Source organism: Lactuca sativa, chromosome 4, assembly GCF_002870075.4.
Source record: "Lactuca sativa cultivar Salinas chromosome 4, Lsat_Salinas_v11, whole genome shotgun sequence".
Lineage (NCBI taxonomy): Eukaryota > Viridiplantae > Streptophyta > Magnoliopsida > Asterales > Asteraceae > Lactuca > Lactuca sativa.
Genome location: NC_056626.2, coordinates 407,525,850 through 407,541,441, shown reverse-complemented (window position 1 = coordinate 407,541,441; position 15,592 = coordinate 407,525,850). Strand labels below are relative to the sequence as shown.

The following is a 15,592-nucleotide window of genomic DNA, read 5'->3' as shown; positions in this document are numbered from 1 at the left end:
ACATTCTCTTCATCTTCTTCCTCAAATTTCGCAAACATCACTCCATGCGTAGGATTACGCATTTCTTCGTCATCTGAACCTGAGGACCAAATCTGATAAGTCCCATCTTCATCTCCTTCTCCTCTCGCCACCAATGACAATCCTTTCGCTTTTTCTCTCACCTTCTCCAGACGTTCGACATAATAAGCTTCGTCATTGATCTTATTCTTCTTTTCTTCTTTCTTTCGAAGTATACAATCATTTGCCATGTGATTTGCGCCATGACAATAGTGACAGTCGACACCATAATCACCTTTGAGCTTCTTTTCAACTTTCGAATCTTCAGAATTTGAATCTTTCCTTTCGAACTTCTTCTCCTCATTCACTTTTTCCAGTAAAACTCACTTTTGCTTCTCCAGTCCTTACTTTCGAACCAAATGACTTTTTATAAAATTTCTTCACTTTATTGTTAGAGTAAAAAGCAATGGCTTCGTCATCTGAGTTAACAATCAAGCCTTCGTCATCAGAACTCTCTTTTTCAGTAGCTTCTTTCTTAGATACTTTTGAGACTAAAGGAAGTGGTCCTCCCAAGCTTATCTTGGATTCTTCAGCCATTTCGATAAATTCAGGCTCATTAGTTTTCAGCAAATTATAAAGATCATTCAGAGTTGAGGTATCGAAGCTCTATTGAGTTTTCACCATAAGACTAACATTTCGCCATTCTTTTCGTAGTCCCATAATGAAAGTGAGATTAAACTCCATGATTGTCCTGGTTATTTCATTGCGACTGCATTTGTAGATGAGTTCATTCAAGCGATCGTAATAAAGTTCAATAGATTCACCTTCCTTTTGCTTGAATTCTTTCAATTCCACCAGACAATGCTTCCCAGAGTTGATTTTCATCTTTTCACTCCCTTGGAACTTCTCTTTGAGAGTATTCCAAATTTCTTTTGCAGATTTACAACTACGAACATAGTTATAAAGAGCATGACGAAGAGCACCACGAAGCTTTCTCATACATATTTTCTCATTCTTCTTCAGCCTTGTTGATTGGTCAAAAACACTTTGAGTTGAAGCAGATGAACCAATGGCTTGAACATTCGCTAGAGGAAGAACATTGCCATCAATACATTCCCAAAGCTCTTCATCCAGTCCATTCAAGTAGTCTTCCATGCGATCAACCAATTGATCATAATACTCAGGAATTACCATAAGAATCTTTGTTGAAGATTCTAGCAAATGAGAAAAAGACGTCATCGTGTTCATTCGCCATTGATGTACGGATGAATTCTCACAAAAACTTCAGGAATTCGAGAATTAATGGATGAATTGATCAGAAAAAGCAAGCAGAACACTCGATTAAACAAACTAGTTGCAAAATCGAATCACGACTGGAGATCAAAGATGATTTTCAGTATCAAAAGTGCGGAAACTTTTGAATCCAATACGAGACTCAAAATAAGATTGGCACAAGATGAAAATCAGATCATTGCAATATAATTCCTGCTTTGATACCAATTGTAGTAGTGATTTAATCGAGTAGTTAAACGAGATCAGAAAACAAATAGAATTAAGAACACTCAGAGTAGATATAATCTTGTTTCAGCTCGTATTATGCTTTCTTGATACAAAGAGAATTAGACAAAAGTGTAGCAAAAGTTCTTATCTATCTACTGTATCTTCCCTTATTTATTGGAGAATAGAAAGCACATAAAAAATACAAAGGACTATACATTAGAATTTCGAAAATAACAATGTCTTTGTAATAACATTACATTACTTCACGAACATTACAAAACTTCGACACCTTACAACATACTTAGACTCTTACACAAAATTTTATAAATTGATTATGTATATTCATTTTATGAATATATGTCGTAAAATATGTAAAAGAAACGTTTTTATTTCTATATATTGTATTAACAAACCAATATTGCACCTAAGTAAAACTAAAATTACTATAAATAACACCAACATTGCCCTTATGTATGTGGAGTTGTTTACCTTTGGTTTCTAGACACGAAAACCATTCGTTTTGTTGAATTTAAACCCACGAACTATACCCGACATAGTTGGTTTTGCTTCGTATCAGAAAAATAAAATCACAAGACAATTGTAAATATCTTAATGTACTTTAATATGGTTGATCTTAAAATCTTATAAACGGAAACGATGACAATCACACTAGGATCCATCTATTGGGATCTTAGGATCCCGACTAGGATTTTAAAATCCTATCTCGATCCAATCCCACCTCTTTAGTTTTGTGTATAGTCGGAGCATAGAAAATCTTTCATTAAACTAGAAATCTAAAATCAAGCGTCGTAGTATTACTACGATATGTCTCATAAAACATCAAAACTTTATTCTTTCATCTCGAATTATATACTATCGTGACACTCATGATATTCCGTTGTGATCTTATTATACCTTTAGTTTTATGGTATAAAATGTTTTCTTCCTAATTTGTACAAACAAAAACTATGATTCATGCTAAAATTAATTCTACAATATATATCTTAAGCAATGTCGGTACTACACAAACATGACCTTGCAACAAATTTAAAGACTAATTCATTTTGGTAGGATACTACGATTCCGATCCAATCTTAATATCATGATCTTGAAAACATAAAACGATCTAACCCAATCTTAATATCATGATCTTGAAAAACATAAAACGATCTAACCTACGACTAGCGATTGATAATTTAACATCTAATAAGACACTTATTTGCATTTCATACACCGATGATTAGCCTTGTAAAGATGATAAGATCTCAATTTTCAAACACATTTTCCAAACTAACATCACATATCATATTTAGATCAAACAATCCAATATTCAAAAGAGTGAAAGACTACAACTTACTAGACGTTTAACTTGTTAACGGCTCTAACTCTCATGCTGCTGTTTATCATCACCAGAGCCTTCCACAAGTCTCTCATGTGAACCAAAACAGAAGCACTGGTTCACCGTTGATCTCCTAACGCTATTCACCACCCCTTGTTCTTCATCATCAACTCCATCATCAAACATCTGATTGGAACTCAATGAACCCACAACATCAATTCCTACACCTTTATGATCATCCAACGAATTCTGTGAGGAAGATAATGATGATTTTGAGAATGAATTTGATCTCGACCCTCCTCGATTCAAATGTGGCATCGCCTGCATAACTCCATTAACAAAACCAGAAGCAAGCTTCTTTTTAACAGTTGGACTTGGAAGATTACTCCTTGCAGCAAGTGTTCTCTTGTTGTTTAACAATGAAGTCGAGTATTGTTGTCTCAATGGAACCGGAATGTCCTTCACATTTTTAGTCAAAACCAAACCTCCGTTTCCATTCCTCTTTCTAATCCACCTCAGGAATCGCTGAATCCCCTTCTGTTTCTTCTTCTTGGATTCCACATTCGAGTTCGAATTATTTGAACTCGAATCGAGTTGACTCAGCTCTCCAGAACGCATGCTGAACACCGGAGTACCAAAAGCAGTGGAGGATGTACTTTCCATTCCGGTGTACAAGAACATTTCAGAATCAGAAAGTTTGAAGGAACTCCCCGGACTAGCACCACCACCACCACCACTGCCGCCCATTTTCAACCGGGAAGCAATGAGTTTTCTTGCTGTGTAGTCTTGGCTACTGAGAGTTGCTCCGGCGGAAATAAGTTGTCTGGTGAGTAGTTCAGATGAAGCGGATTGTGGTCTTTGTTTAAGAAGATCGAGTGGGGCCATACCATTATTGTCACGGATGTTTACATCAAGTGAACCCACGATTATAAGCAGTTCGATTAGGTCACTGTGTAGGTTTCCGTTAATGGCCAAGTGAAGAGCAGTTCTTCCTCCGTTATCTTTAGCGTTAATGGTTTCTTCAATTTTGCATGTTGTTGAGCAGACTAATTGTTTCATGAGACCAATTTGACGATCAAGTCGCCGGAAAGTGGGTGTCTGGAAACCTGTTACCGCTTTATGTAAAAACGTCTCTCCGGCGTCGTTTCTTGAATGGACGGAAGAAGGAGATGCTTGGATTAGAACTTCAACAGCGGATAATTGGCCTCTGTAAGCAGCTGTATGGAGTGCTGTGTTGCCTTGTTTGTCGGTGGAGTTGATAATGTCAAACGACGAAATAAGATGTTTGACCACCTGCATTTTAATTTTTTGTTTTAGACCTCACACTTTCAAAAACCACAAAACAAGTCCCTCAATCAGAAAATATTAGTACAATATAACATGGCTCGTTGACAAAAAAAAAAAAAAGAATAGTCCTTTTGTATGTCATTTGGCAGATTGCAAAACGAGTCAAAACACATAAGTTTTTTTTATAAAAAATATATGTTGGAACAATTAGTCAATTAACCATAACATATACTAACCTAAATCAACCAATATTCACTTTAATCGGTTGAAATTATTACCACACAAGATGAAAACGAAAATGAAGTTGAAGATACAGAAGAAGAAAGAAAGAGAATCTTACCTCAATCTGTCCTCTGGCAGCTGCCGTGTGTAAAATCGTTGAGCATTGAACATCTCTAAAACCCAAAACATCTTCACCGGAGCAATCACCAAGAACCTCCTTCAATATCTTCAAATTACCACCTCTCGCCAACGCATGAACTGCTCTGTTCTTCATTTCCTGCTTGTAACCACATGGGATCTCATTATCCCCAATCTGTTCTTCACTACCAGACATCAATCGTGGAGACATCGCGAAATCATAAATGATCCAAAAAACCTCACTGTTCTTGCTCCTCGCAGCAGCATATAATACATCAGTCACACCATACTCCCCTTCTCCAAATACCAAAAGAGGGTCTTTTTGTAATAATTCTTGAACAAAATGCAAATCACCGGCAGATGCAGCGGTATACAGAAGCCAGCCCCCATAGCCAGCTCCGATTAAGGAGCTTTTTCCTCTTTTGGATTCGCCTTCATATAAAAGCTTCCGGGCGACCAAGCATCGGTTTTTGGCAACGTCGTCGAACTGTTCTTCGTCATCCCAGACGACTTCAAGGCGGCGTATGCGCCGGAGGGATGTTAGTTTGATTAAGTGGTTGCCGTCAAGGCGGAGAAGCTCCCGTACCAAGTCGTAGTGGCCGTTCGCGGCTGCCCAATCGATCGGAGATGCGTACCACCATTGGTCTCCAGTGCTTTCCCATCGAAGGGGGAAATATGTCGGAGCCATTGATAAACAGCAGTCTCTCTAAATACTAAATAGAATAGATAACTCCGAGCTCTGTTAACATACGGATGTGCAAACCATTGTGTTGTTGTGTAGGGTTCAAGTTCAACCACACAGATTCAAGATCTGCAATGATGGAAAATCCGAAAAGGTAAGGTAAATAGTCGGCATCTTAACTAAGAAGATTTAATTATAACGCATGTAGAGTGTTTGTCGACTTAAAAAAGGAAAGGAAATTCAGAGTACTCCTATATTGGGGTTAAAGGTTGTTAAGAAGAAGCGCACAGACCCAATCAAAGCACAAAGGCATGTGAGAGAAATCACCATGGCATGTCAGAGACATAGGCATGCTCGCTTGAAGGATCACATGACAAAATAATTACCCATTAACAATTTTCTTTCCACAAAGGCAATTACATTAGATTTTGAACACAAAGAATCAAAGAAGAAAGGGGATTTTTCTTAATCATGATTCGAATAAAAGCAAGACAAAAAGAAGAAAACATCACCCTACTGACCTGCATTAGATATAACCGAAAGACACTGTTGATCCCTTCGAAAGATTAGAAAAAAAAAAATAAATAAATAACCCAATTTATGGTGCAAAGGATAAAAGGGTTGAGATGTGTACATGTAAATATGGCGGGAACAGTATATATATTATATATGAGAAAAAAGAAAGATTCGATAGTGAAAACTGTAAAGGGGGAATGGATAAAGATGGGAGTACCTTGGGAAGAAAGTTGCAGAGCAGGTGTTTGACGAAATTGTTGAGAGAAGAGAAAGATGAAAAACAGGTCTGGAGAATATCGATGAAATTAATGTCTGAGTTGCGAGATTCAAGAGATTGGAAGACGAGACTGAGCCTTCGCGCCTTGTCGTTATCGTAACGCGGGAGTATCAACAGTATTGTTAACACGTCGGTTAACAACTGGTACAAAACAAAATACTCTCATTTTATCTTTAATCAAATTTATATAGGCGACAAGTCAGACTCGGACTAGTAACTAGTTGGAAACAAGAAAGAATTTTATTTTTTTATTTTTTTAGTAATTTATACGGTGCAAAAGCTATATTTATTTTTTATTTTTAAAAATTAATTCGAGTATCTCTTATATATATATATATATATATATATATATATATATATATATATATATATATATATATATATATAAAAGACTTGAGATACCTAAAACTAATATGTGAGTCGTGGTGAACCATGGTCACCTTGGTGACTGATGTTCGACGTTAATCCAATGTAGCAGTATTGAAATGCGCTATTACACATTGAGATTCTTTATTGGGATAATGACCTAAGAGGGTATCGTATTTTAGCTTTTGGTCATATTTGATCATTAAATTATTTTGTGTTTTATTAACCTTTGAACTTGTTGAAATGTGTACATTATATCATTATGACCGGTAATAGTGGGTTTTACCGGTTTTCGGCGTTGTTTCCGGCCAAACATGAGTTTTCCGGTCATCTTCTCCGGCCAAGCTCGATTTTCCGATCATCTTCTCCGGCCAGACTCGATTTTCCGGTCATCTTCTATGTCCAAACTCGGTTTTCAGGTTGTTGTTACTCGATCTAGAAGAAGAAATAATGAAAGTAGAAAAAGAAACATGAAGGCAGCAGAGCTGCTGGCTTCGGTGGGTGCAGCGAGGGGGCTGTTCAAGCAGCTTCTCGACTGTTCTTCTTCTGTCTCGATTGTGTAATGCGAAGGGGAGGGAGGCGGCAGCAGGTCCGAAGGAAGAAAACAAGCAGCAACAGCAGGTGGGGGGGGATGCTCCGGCAGCTTCCTCGTCTGTTTTGGCACGGAAACGCGAGAGAGAAAGAAGGCAGGAAGCAACAATATTCAGGGGTATTTGGTTGTTTCACTCGACAGAAAGGAGAAAAAGACCAGAAACCTCATGTTTGGCCAAAGAAGATGACCAGAAACCTCATGGCCGGAGAAGATGACCGAAAAACTCGTGTTTGGCCGGAAACAACGCCGAAAACCGGCAAAATCCGCTATTACCAGTCATAATGGTATAATGTACACATTTCAACAAGTTCAAGGGTTAATAAAGCACGATAATGACTTGAGAGAGTAACTAAATTTGCAAATATATCAGGGAGGATAACAACGCCTTTTTTTTTATAAAATCTCATCAGCTTTAGGGTCGGTAGGATGATTAGCTGCTTCGATTATGAATTTCGCCTTAATCTCATTCACATTTTCCTTTATTATAAGATATTAATGTAACACCCGTTTTTAGAATGGTTCGGTTTAGAAGGAGTCAAAAGCTTGGTTCTTGGAAAAAGTTGGGTGTCACGACCAGTGGCGGATCCAGTATCAAAGTAAAAGGGTATCCCCGACAAGTAAAAGGGTATTCCAAACAAAAAAAAACTGTGTAATACATAATAAGAAAAAAAATCCGTAAAAAATTACACTACTAAAATTTTTTTGAGGGGTATCCCAAGCTACCCCGAGATATATACTAGATCCTCCTATGGTCACGACGTGAACATAGAGAGGTCACGGCGTGACCATAGAGAGATCATGATATGACAAGCAAAAGTGAGAAGCGCGTTTCAGAATCGTCCTCACGACGTGAGACATAGGGTGTCACGACGTGAGGGAGGTTGCAGCCCAAGCCCATGATCTTTTAGGGTTTCCTTCATATTTAAACCCCTCTAAGTCAATTTTAGGATTCATTATCAGCCTTCATCACCTCTTACCTCAAAAAAAACCTAACCATAGTTCCCTTGGAGATTCTTGTCCCTTTGGAGCATTTGGTAGTTTGAAGAAGAAGAAAAAGGAGAGGAAGGTGTTTTAGTTGTGGATTTAGCAATGAAACTTCATCATCATCTTGTGCTCTTGTTGGACCTTTGTAAGTGTCCAAGATCCATAGTTTATTTCCTGATGTGGCTAGATCTAAGTTGTTGTCCCATGTCCTTCATGTTTGAGCAAGTTTGAATGGAAGGAATTGATAAAGTTGGCAACTTTATGTATTCTAAGGGTTCCTTAAGTATTATAAGGTTTAGATCTAGAATTTGGTTGAGTATTGGATCCATGCATGTGAGTTTTGGTATTGTCTCTTCACTTTTGACCTAAAATGGATGGAGGACATGCATGAGGCATGCATATCTATAAATTAATCATTTTTATGGGCCTTGGGAGTCCCCTTTAGCTTATAGAAAAGTGAGAGTTAGATACTTAACGGATTAAGGACTCAAATCTTTGGATTGTTGCTTTATACTATAGTTACGATATGGCACTAAGGGTGTCACGACATGACCATCAAAGGAGCCGCATCTATTGTGTCTTTTGGTGCTCACAACGTGAACGAGGAATGTTCAAATCATGAGGTTTGCTTAATGGGTTTTCTGTGACCGAGTTGGCTGAGTTGGAGCGAGTCAAGTTAGATACGGGTCGAGTGTGCTCTCTCGACGTGACCAAGGGTTGGTCACGACATGAGGCTCGATGGTTGACATTATTGGTTGTTGATTTTGAATTTGAACATTGACTTTTGGCATTGATTGACTTTTTGATAAATTTCTATTTTGTTAGGAGGTAGACTTAGGGTTTAACTTATGGTGATTATAGGGAGGTGTTTAGCACCCATCCGTTGGTTGGGGGACCAGTTAGTTATGGTCGACCTGGCATTAAGCTGAGTTATAGTCAGCTTTGCGAGTCAGGTGAGTCTTCTCACTATATCATGTAGGAAGACCAAGTGGTGGCCCCTGACAATTACATGAAAGACTTGGATATTACTCCCGAAAATTGTATGCAAGACCAGGGTTTGGACCCTGACAATTATATGTAGGATGTTAATTGTCTTTGTGATACTTTCATAGAAGACCAGGAGGTGTCTCTTGGCACTTGTTTGTAAGACCTGGGTTTTCACCCACGACATGGAAAGGAAAGACCATGGTGTGGCTCATATCTAAATCCAAAACTTCAGATTTACTCCTTCTAGTGACTTAATGGATAAAGTTTCCAACTTTATGCATTAGGACTTCATCCAAAGGTAAAATCATGAGCCTTAAGTCTAATAAGCACGTAATATGACCAAAACTCAAACATGGGATCAAGAACACTCGAGCTAAGACCTTTTTCTCACTAACTTAGAAGTTCAAGACCTTGAGAAAACCATATCAAGCTTTGGAGTTCCTCAAACTCCAAGAGCATCCAAGAATGTGACCAAAACATCCAAAAATGGGCTTAAACATCAAACAAGAAACACAAAGGTCAAGATATGAACTTTATACCTCCAATAACTCAAAAATGTGGAGGAGATGTTGGATCCAAGCTTGTTCCCTACTTCTTTATTATCTAAGTTTCCCCAAAATAGGACATTAACATCAAGATCGAGCCACCAAGCTCTTTTCCATGGAATAGAGGCTATGGATTCTAAATGAATGGATGGAGTTTGAATAGGATAACCTAGAATGGGGATTAAGATGCTTAAATATGGGAGCAACCCCAAAAATGCATGGGCTTGGGCTTGAACAGCTACCACATCGTGGCGGCCTTACGTTATGCCATGGTGGCTCCATAAAACGTGCGCCCCTTTCCAACATGGCTACGCCTTGCTTATCCTTGCACCATGTAGTGGCATAGAGTTTTATTCAAAATTTTATCTTTAGTCCTTGACAACAAAATGATTAACCAATCTGGAACACGGGTGTTACAACTCTCCCCCACTTAAATTAGTTTTAGTCCTTGAAATCCGCTCTTACCACTTACTCTTAATCATCCTATGAACCCCTTGTGGATTTTTCAAGCTCATTCCCCTTAACACAATTCGAAGCCACTCTAAATTACATAAGTTGCAACAACCACACAGAGACTCCCCAAAGCTAACCTGGGCGGAAACTTCAAAAAGTCGAACCTTAACAAATGCATCTACGGGTTAACACGGCAACCCCTTCTCTGATACTGATGTTGATTCAATGTTTAACGAGAAGCATGCAACCCAACAAAGAACAAATGCAATTAAAACTAACTAACATCGAAAGGAGCTACCTCCTCGTCTGAGTCCGAAAACTCTGAAACCATGTGTAACATCCCAAAAATAGTGATAAAATTTTCACTTTTTATTTTAACCAAAAACCATCAAGTATTCATAAGAAACCAACCAAAGTATGTCAAATAAGAGTTATTATCAGAGTATAATTCCAAATCGTAAAGAAATTAAGAAACACGAGTGGATGTACTGCGATCAATCCGGGCGCTTCCCTTTTGTACCAGATGCACCTGAAACCAAAAAAAACTGTAAGCACAAAGCTTAGTGAGCTTACCAAAATACCACATACGTCATACATATAATATAACAACACACTTGGTTGTGTCAGGTTCGTATTAACCTTATACGTGTAAAACGAACTAGTTTTAATCCTACTAACTTATACACAGAAACAAACACACGAAAGGCAGTGTACCTATTGATTAGCAGCTTAGTTCAGGTAAGTAGGGTATCGAACACAGAGAACGGTAAACAATTAAGTTTATTACTAATATCATCTAAATGAAACAAGTAAAAAGAAGGGTTTTTTCTCTAGTTTTGCAAGACTAGAAACTTAAACAATTAACTAAAACTTAAACTACCAACTAAGCAAGCAAAGATCAAATAAATTCAATAATAAAGAAGAATTCTGTTTAGGTTTGAATCCTTTATTCCTATGGTTGATTTTATGGCAAGTGCAATGGATTAACTTTTTATTGGCTACCGATTAGTGTGATTAGGTTCACGTTCGCTATTACTAATCCTTAGAAAATAAATCAATTCAAATAGTGGCTAGTGGTTAAATTAACAGATTTTCTAGTTTATTGATTCGGGTTAAGTAAGACTTGTAGTGGTTAATTAAATTGGTCGTTCAATTAACCTCTTGCTGATGGTTCGTCACACAAGCTCACACATTAACTTACCTATTCTATATTAACCCTAGTTTCACGTTCGCTATTCCAAGGCATATAACAATGTTTTCACATAAATCATATGAGATTAACAATTAAGAGATGGTCATACAACTTAATATATTGGTTACTTAACAGAAGAATAATTATAATTAACACATAAGGTTCTTTAACAATCTTAACAAAACATAATCACCAAATTAAAGTAATTCAACCATAAAATCATACCATAATCATAAAGTCATCTATCCTAAACAGAAGATAATAGTTTTAGCTCATGATTACAGTAAAACTAAGATAAAAAAACGAAATCAAGTAGCTCAAGCATAGTTCAACTTAAAGTATAAGTAAGAATGGACTTGAATTTTCCTTGATTCTTCTCAAAATTGGATCTAGGGTTGATTCTCTGACTTCCAGTGCCTTAGCAGGTCTTCTAATCGCAGCTTTTCTCCAAGGGTTTTTTCCCAAAAGTCTCGTATTGATCTAAAAGACCCTTTTTATAGATTAGAGGGTACTCGTCGAGAATGTTCATGAGAACCCGTCGAGTCTAGGGTCAAATCGTCGAGTCCTTCTTGGTTTTTAGCTCTTTTCTTCTTTCTTTGATCACCAAGCTCCCGATAGCTTCTCTTGCTTCCTTTTGCTTCCGAGCACTCCTTTTGAACTGAAAATATAATTTAAACGTAATTAAGCATCTTTTGTTCCATAATTGCAATAAATTAGCCAAAAAGTATTAATATTCTATACAAAATATATGACTAAATATGCACATATCAAATTACCCCACACTTGACTTTTGCTTGCACCCAAGCAAAATGAATTTTAAACATACTAACATCACATAAAACAATCCTAATCAAACCCAACCATTTTGCCAAGACCTCAATGCATGCATTTGTGTCTAAAACTTTTCCTAAAGAACCCCCATACTCTAAATACTCACAATCCTCATAAACACTTGCCCACTTCTTTCGAACAACGCTCATTTTATGCATCCCTCCGAATCAATCCTCAGAAAACTTTCTTAACCTCAAGGTATTTTTGTAAAGCTACCCAATCATACATAATCTAGAGAATTACAACTTTTAGATACCACAATGGAGCTCTTGAATTCTTCGCTTTCTTTGATATTTGATCTTCAATTTGTACTTTGAATTCCTCACCTTTTTGTGTGATTTTTGGTATCTTCAACTTTTGAATTTCTTCCGAATTTTTTTCTTTGATCTTTAAACTTGATAGCTCCAAAAATTCTAACAACTTTTTGGTAAATTCTCTTTTTTTTCTTTACATGTATATCTCACTTTATTTCACTCAAAACCTACATGCTTAAGCAGGGGTGCATAACTTCAACCCTTATTGGTTAAGATACAAGCCTTCCTGAATAGATTTCTGGTACACGATGCTAAACATATTGCGACCCTCAAACTAAGCGAGGTTGTGTTTTTGTTCCATGATTTCACTAGAATAAGGGAGACCACAAATGCATTATAACATATATTGGTCCAACTAAACATTTGGGTCCTCATAGAATCATAAAACATAATACTAACATGAATCCTAATTGCTTTTACCATAATTTCTGAATTAATCCTAGCAATTTTAATGCAAATTTTTTTAAAATTAAGCCCAAATTAAGATTCTAATATAACCAACCCCTACCCCACACTTAATTTATGCAATGTCCCCATTGCATGTTATGCATGATAAATAAAAGTAAAGAGAGGATTGGAACAAACTCCCCTGGGATAATATTGGCGAGGTTGATATTTCTTCTTTTGAGCTCCATCTTCAGCTGACTTTGGCATGGGAACAACTCATCCATGCCTTGGGCGTCATATCTCGTGTGGTTCATAGCTCCAAATATAGACGAAAAAGCTCTTGGAAATACTCAGGAAATAGTCTTCAAAGAATATGATTAATGCCCGCATCAAATGTGGTCAAATTGTGAACTTGAAAATAAAAGAATGAGCAACCCATCGAGTCCATGTAGTGACTCGCCGAGTTGTAGCGTTACTGGCAGAATGATCAGAATTTTTCACTTGGACTCGTTGAGTTGAGGATATAGACTCGACGAGTCAGCACTGTATGGACAAAAAAACTCCTTTTTTTAAGTCTTTTTGTAATTTCAGAAAAGTATTAAAGCAATACTCCCACTTTTTTTTCTTCAGTAAAATATACTCTTTAACCGCTCTAATTGTCGGACTTGATACCGGACTCAAAGCTCCAACCTTCTTGTCTAAACTCAACTCTTCACGTTATTCCCTCACGTTTTATACTCTTGCATTCATTCCGTCATCCTAATTCTTGAAAAGATCAAAAACAACACACAAGTAATAGAAAAAGGAAAACAAACATCAAAATAAAAATCCTAAATTACCCTAATAAACTATAAATTTAAAAAGAAAAAGAAAAGCAAACTCTAATGACGGGTTGCCTCCTACAAGCGCTTCTTTTTGTGCGAGTCTTGAGCTGGACTCCCAACTTAATAAACTTCCAATAAACTTAATGTCAATCCATCAGTTGCATTGAATATTTTCTTTGGTGGACCAATTTGTAAAATTTTGCTCTTTGCTTGAAAAATTGGCCAAACGAGCTTTAATTCATGTAACCCAAGAATCTTGACAAGGGTTGGAGCCAGTCGGGTACTAATCAAAATGGATCATGCTTCAGAACTTTCTCCAAAGTTGGAATCGTCACCCCATGCTTCAAAACACGAACCGGAAATACAGGGGGCCATGTCATGGTAATGGTCAAACCACAGCTTGGTTCCTGCAATTCAACCTTGTTCTTCGTCTGACCTTTCTTCGAACAACCTTTCCAGCTCCTCCAAATCTTTTTTCTGGATTAAATTCTTCATCTTGGAACTTTAGCTCGTGTGACTCAGATTTTTCTTGCTCGTTAGACAAGATGTTATCTAACCATCTTCCAAATTTCTTCAAATCATCATCTGAGTCCTACTCCTCATCTTTTTGCTCAATTTCATGTGCTACTTCCTCAAGAAAAGCATCAAAAGCATCGAGATTTGGAAAATACATAATAAATAAAAATTAAAATTAAACTATATAAAAAAATCAATAAATAAAATAAAAAATGATAACAATTAGCAAATAAAATTAACTATTTACAACCGTTCTCAGACAACGGCGCCAAAAACTTGATGTGTGTAAAACGAACTAGTTTTAATCCTACTAACTTAGACACAGAAACAAACACAAGACAGGCAGTGTACCTATCGATTAGCAGCTTAGTTCAGGTAAGTAGGGTATCGAACACAAGGAAAGGTAAACAATTACGATTATTACTAATATCATCTAAATGAAACAGGTAAAAAGAAGGGTGTTTTCTCTAGTTTTGCAAGACTAGAAACTTAAACAATTAACTAAAACTTAAACTACCAACTAAGCAAGCAAAGATCAACTAAATTCAATAATAAAGAAGACTTATGTTTAGGTTTGAATCCTTTATTCCTATGGTTGATTTTATGGCAAGTGCAATGGATTAACTTTTTATTGGCTACCGATTAATGTGATTAGGTTCACGTTCGCTATTACTAATCCTTAAAAAATAAATCAATTCAAACAGTGGCTAGTGGTTAAATTAACAGATTTTCTAGTTTATTGATTCGGGTTAAGTAAGACTTGTAGTGGTTAATTAAATTGGTCGTTCAATTAACCTCTTGCTGATGGTTCGTCACACAAGCTCACACATTAACTTACCTATTTTATATTAACCCTAGTTTCACGTTCACTATTCCAAGGCATATAACAATGTTTTCACATAAATCATATGAGATTAGCAATTAAGAGATGGTCATACAACTTAATATGTTGGTTACTTAACAGAAGAATAGTTATAATTAACACATAAGGTTCTTTAACAATCTTAACAAAACATAATCACCAAATTAAAGTAATCCAACCATAAAATCATACCATAATCATAAATTCATCTATCCTAAACAGAAGATAATAGTTTTAGCTCATGATTATAGTAAAACTAAGATCAAAAACGAAATCAAGTAGCTCAAACATAGTTCAACTTAAAGAATTAGTAAGAATGGACTTGAATTTGCCTTGATTCTTCTCAAAATTGGATCTAGGGTTGATTCTCTGACTTCCAGCGCCTTAGCAGGTCTTCTAATCGCAGCTTTTCTCCAAGGGTTTCTTCCTAAAAGTCCCGTATCGATGTGAAAGACCCTTTTTATAGATTAGAGGCGACTCATCGAGTCCAGGGACTGACTCGTCGAGTCTCTCATTAAATCCACGTGTATGGCAAATCAAGGACTCTTCTGCTTTGAGAATGTTCGTGAGAACTCGTCGAGTCTAGGGTCAACTCGAGCTCCCGATAGCTTCTCCTGCTTCCGAGCACTCCTTTTGAACTGAAAATATAATTTAAACGCAATTAAGCATCTTTTGTTCCATAATTGCAATAAATTATCCAAAAATTATTAATATTCTATACAAAATATATGATTAAATATGCACATATCATAACCCCTTGGATCCGTATCAACCCAAAATA

At 36.7% G+C, this 15,592-nt stretch overlaps 1 protein-coding gene across 2 annotated transcripts; it reads right to left on the bottom strand.

The window, feature by feature from the left end:
* Positions 1–2,778: 2,778 nt before the first annotated feature.
* LOC111921629 (uncharacterized) lies at positions 2,779–6,089 on the bottom strand. Of its 2 annotated transcripts, XM_023917222.3 has the most exons (4): positions 5,899–6,089; positions 5,687–5,721; positions 4,464–5,294; positions 2,779–4,129 (listed from the first exon to the last, which is right to left on the bottom strand). In XM_023917222.3, exons 3-4 carry the CDS (start codon positions 5,169–5,171, stop codon positions 2,879–2,881), a joined length of 1,959 nt encoding a protein of 652 aa, XP_023772990.1. In that variant the 5' UTR covers positions 5,172–5,294; positions 5,687–5,721; positions 5,899–6,089; the 3' UTR covers positions 2,779–2,878. The 2 variants fall into 2 exon arrangements, with proteins under 2 accessions (XP_023772990.1, XP_023772982.1); XM_023917214.3 differs by lacking the exon at positions 5,687–5,721.
* Positions 6,090–15,592: the final 9,503 nt, after the last annotated feature.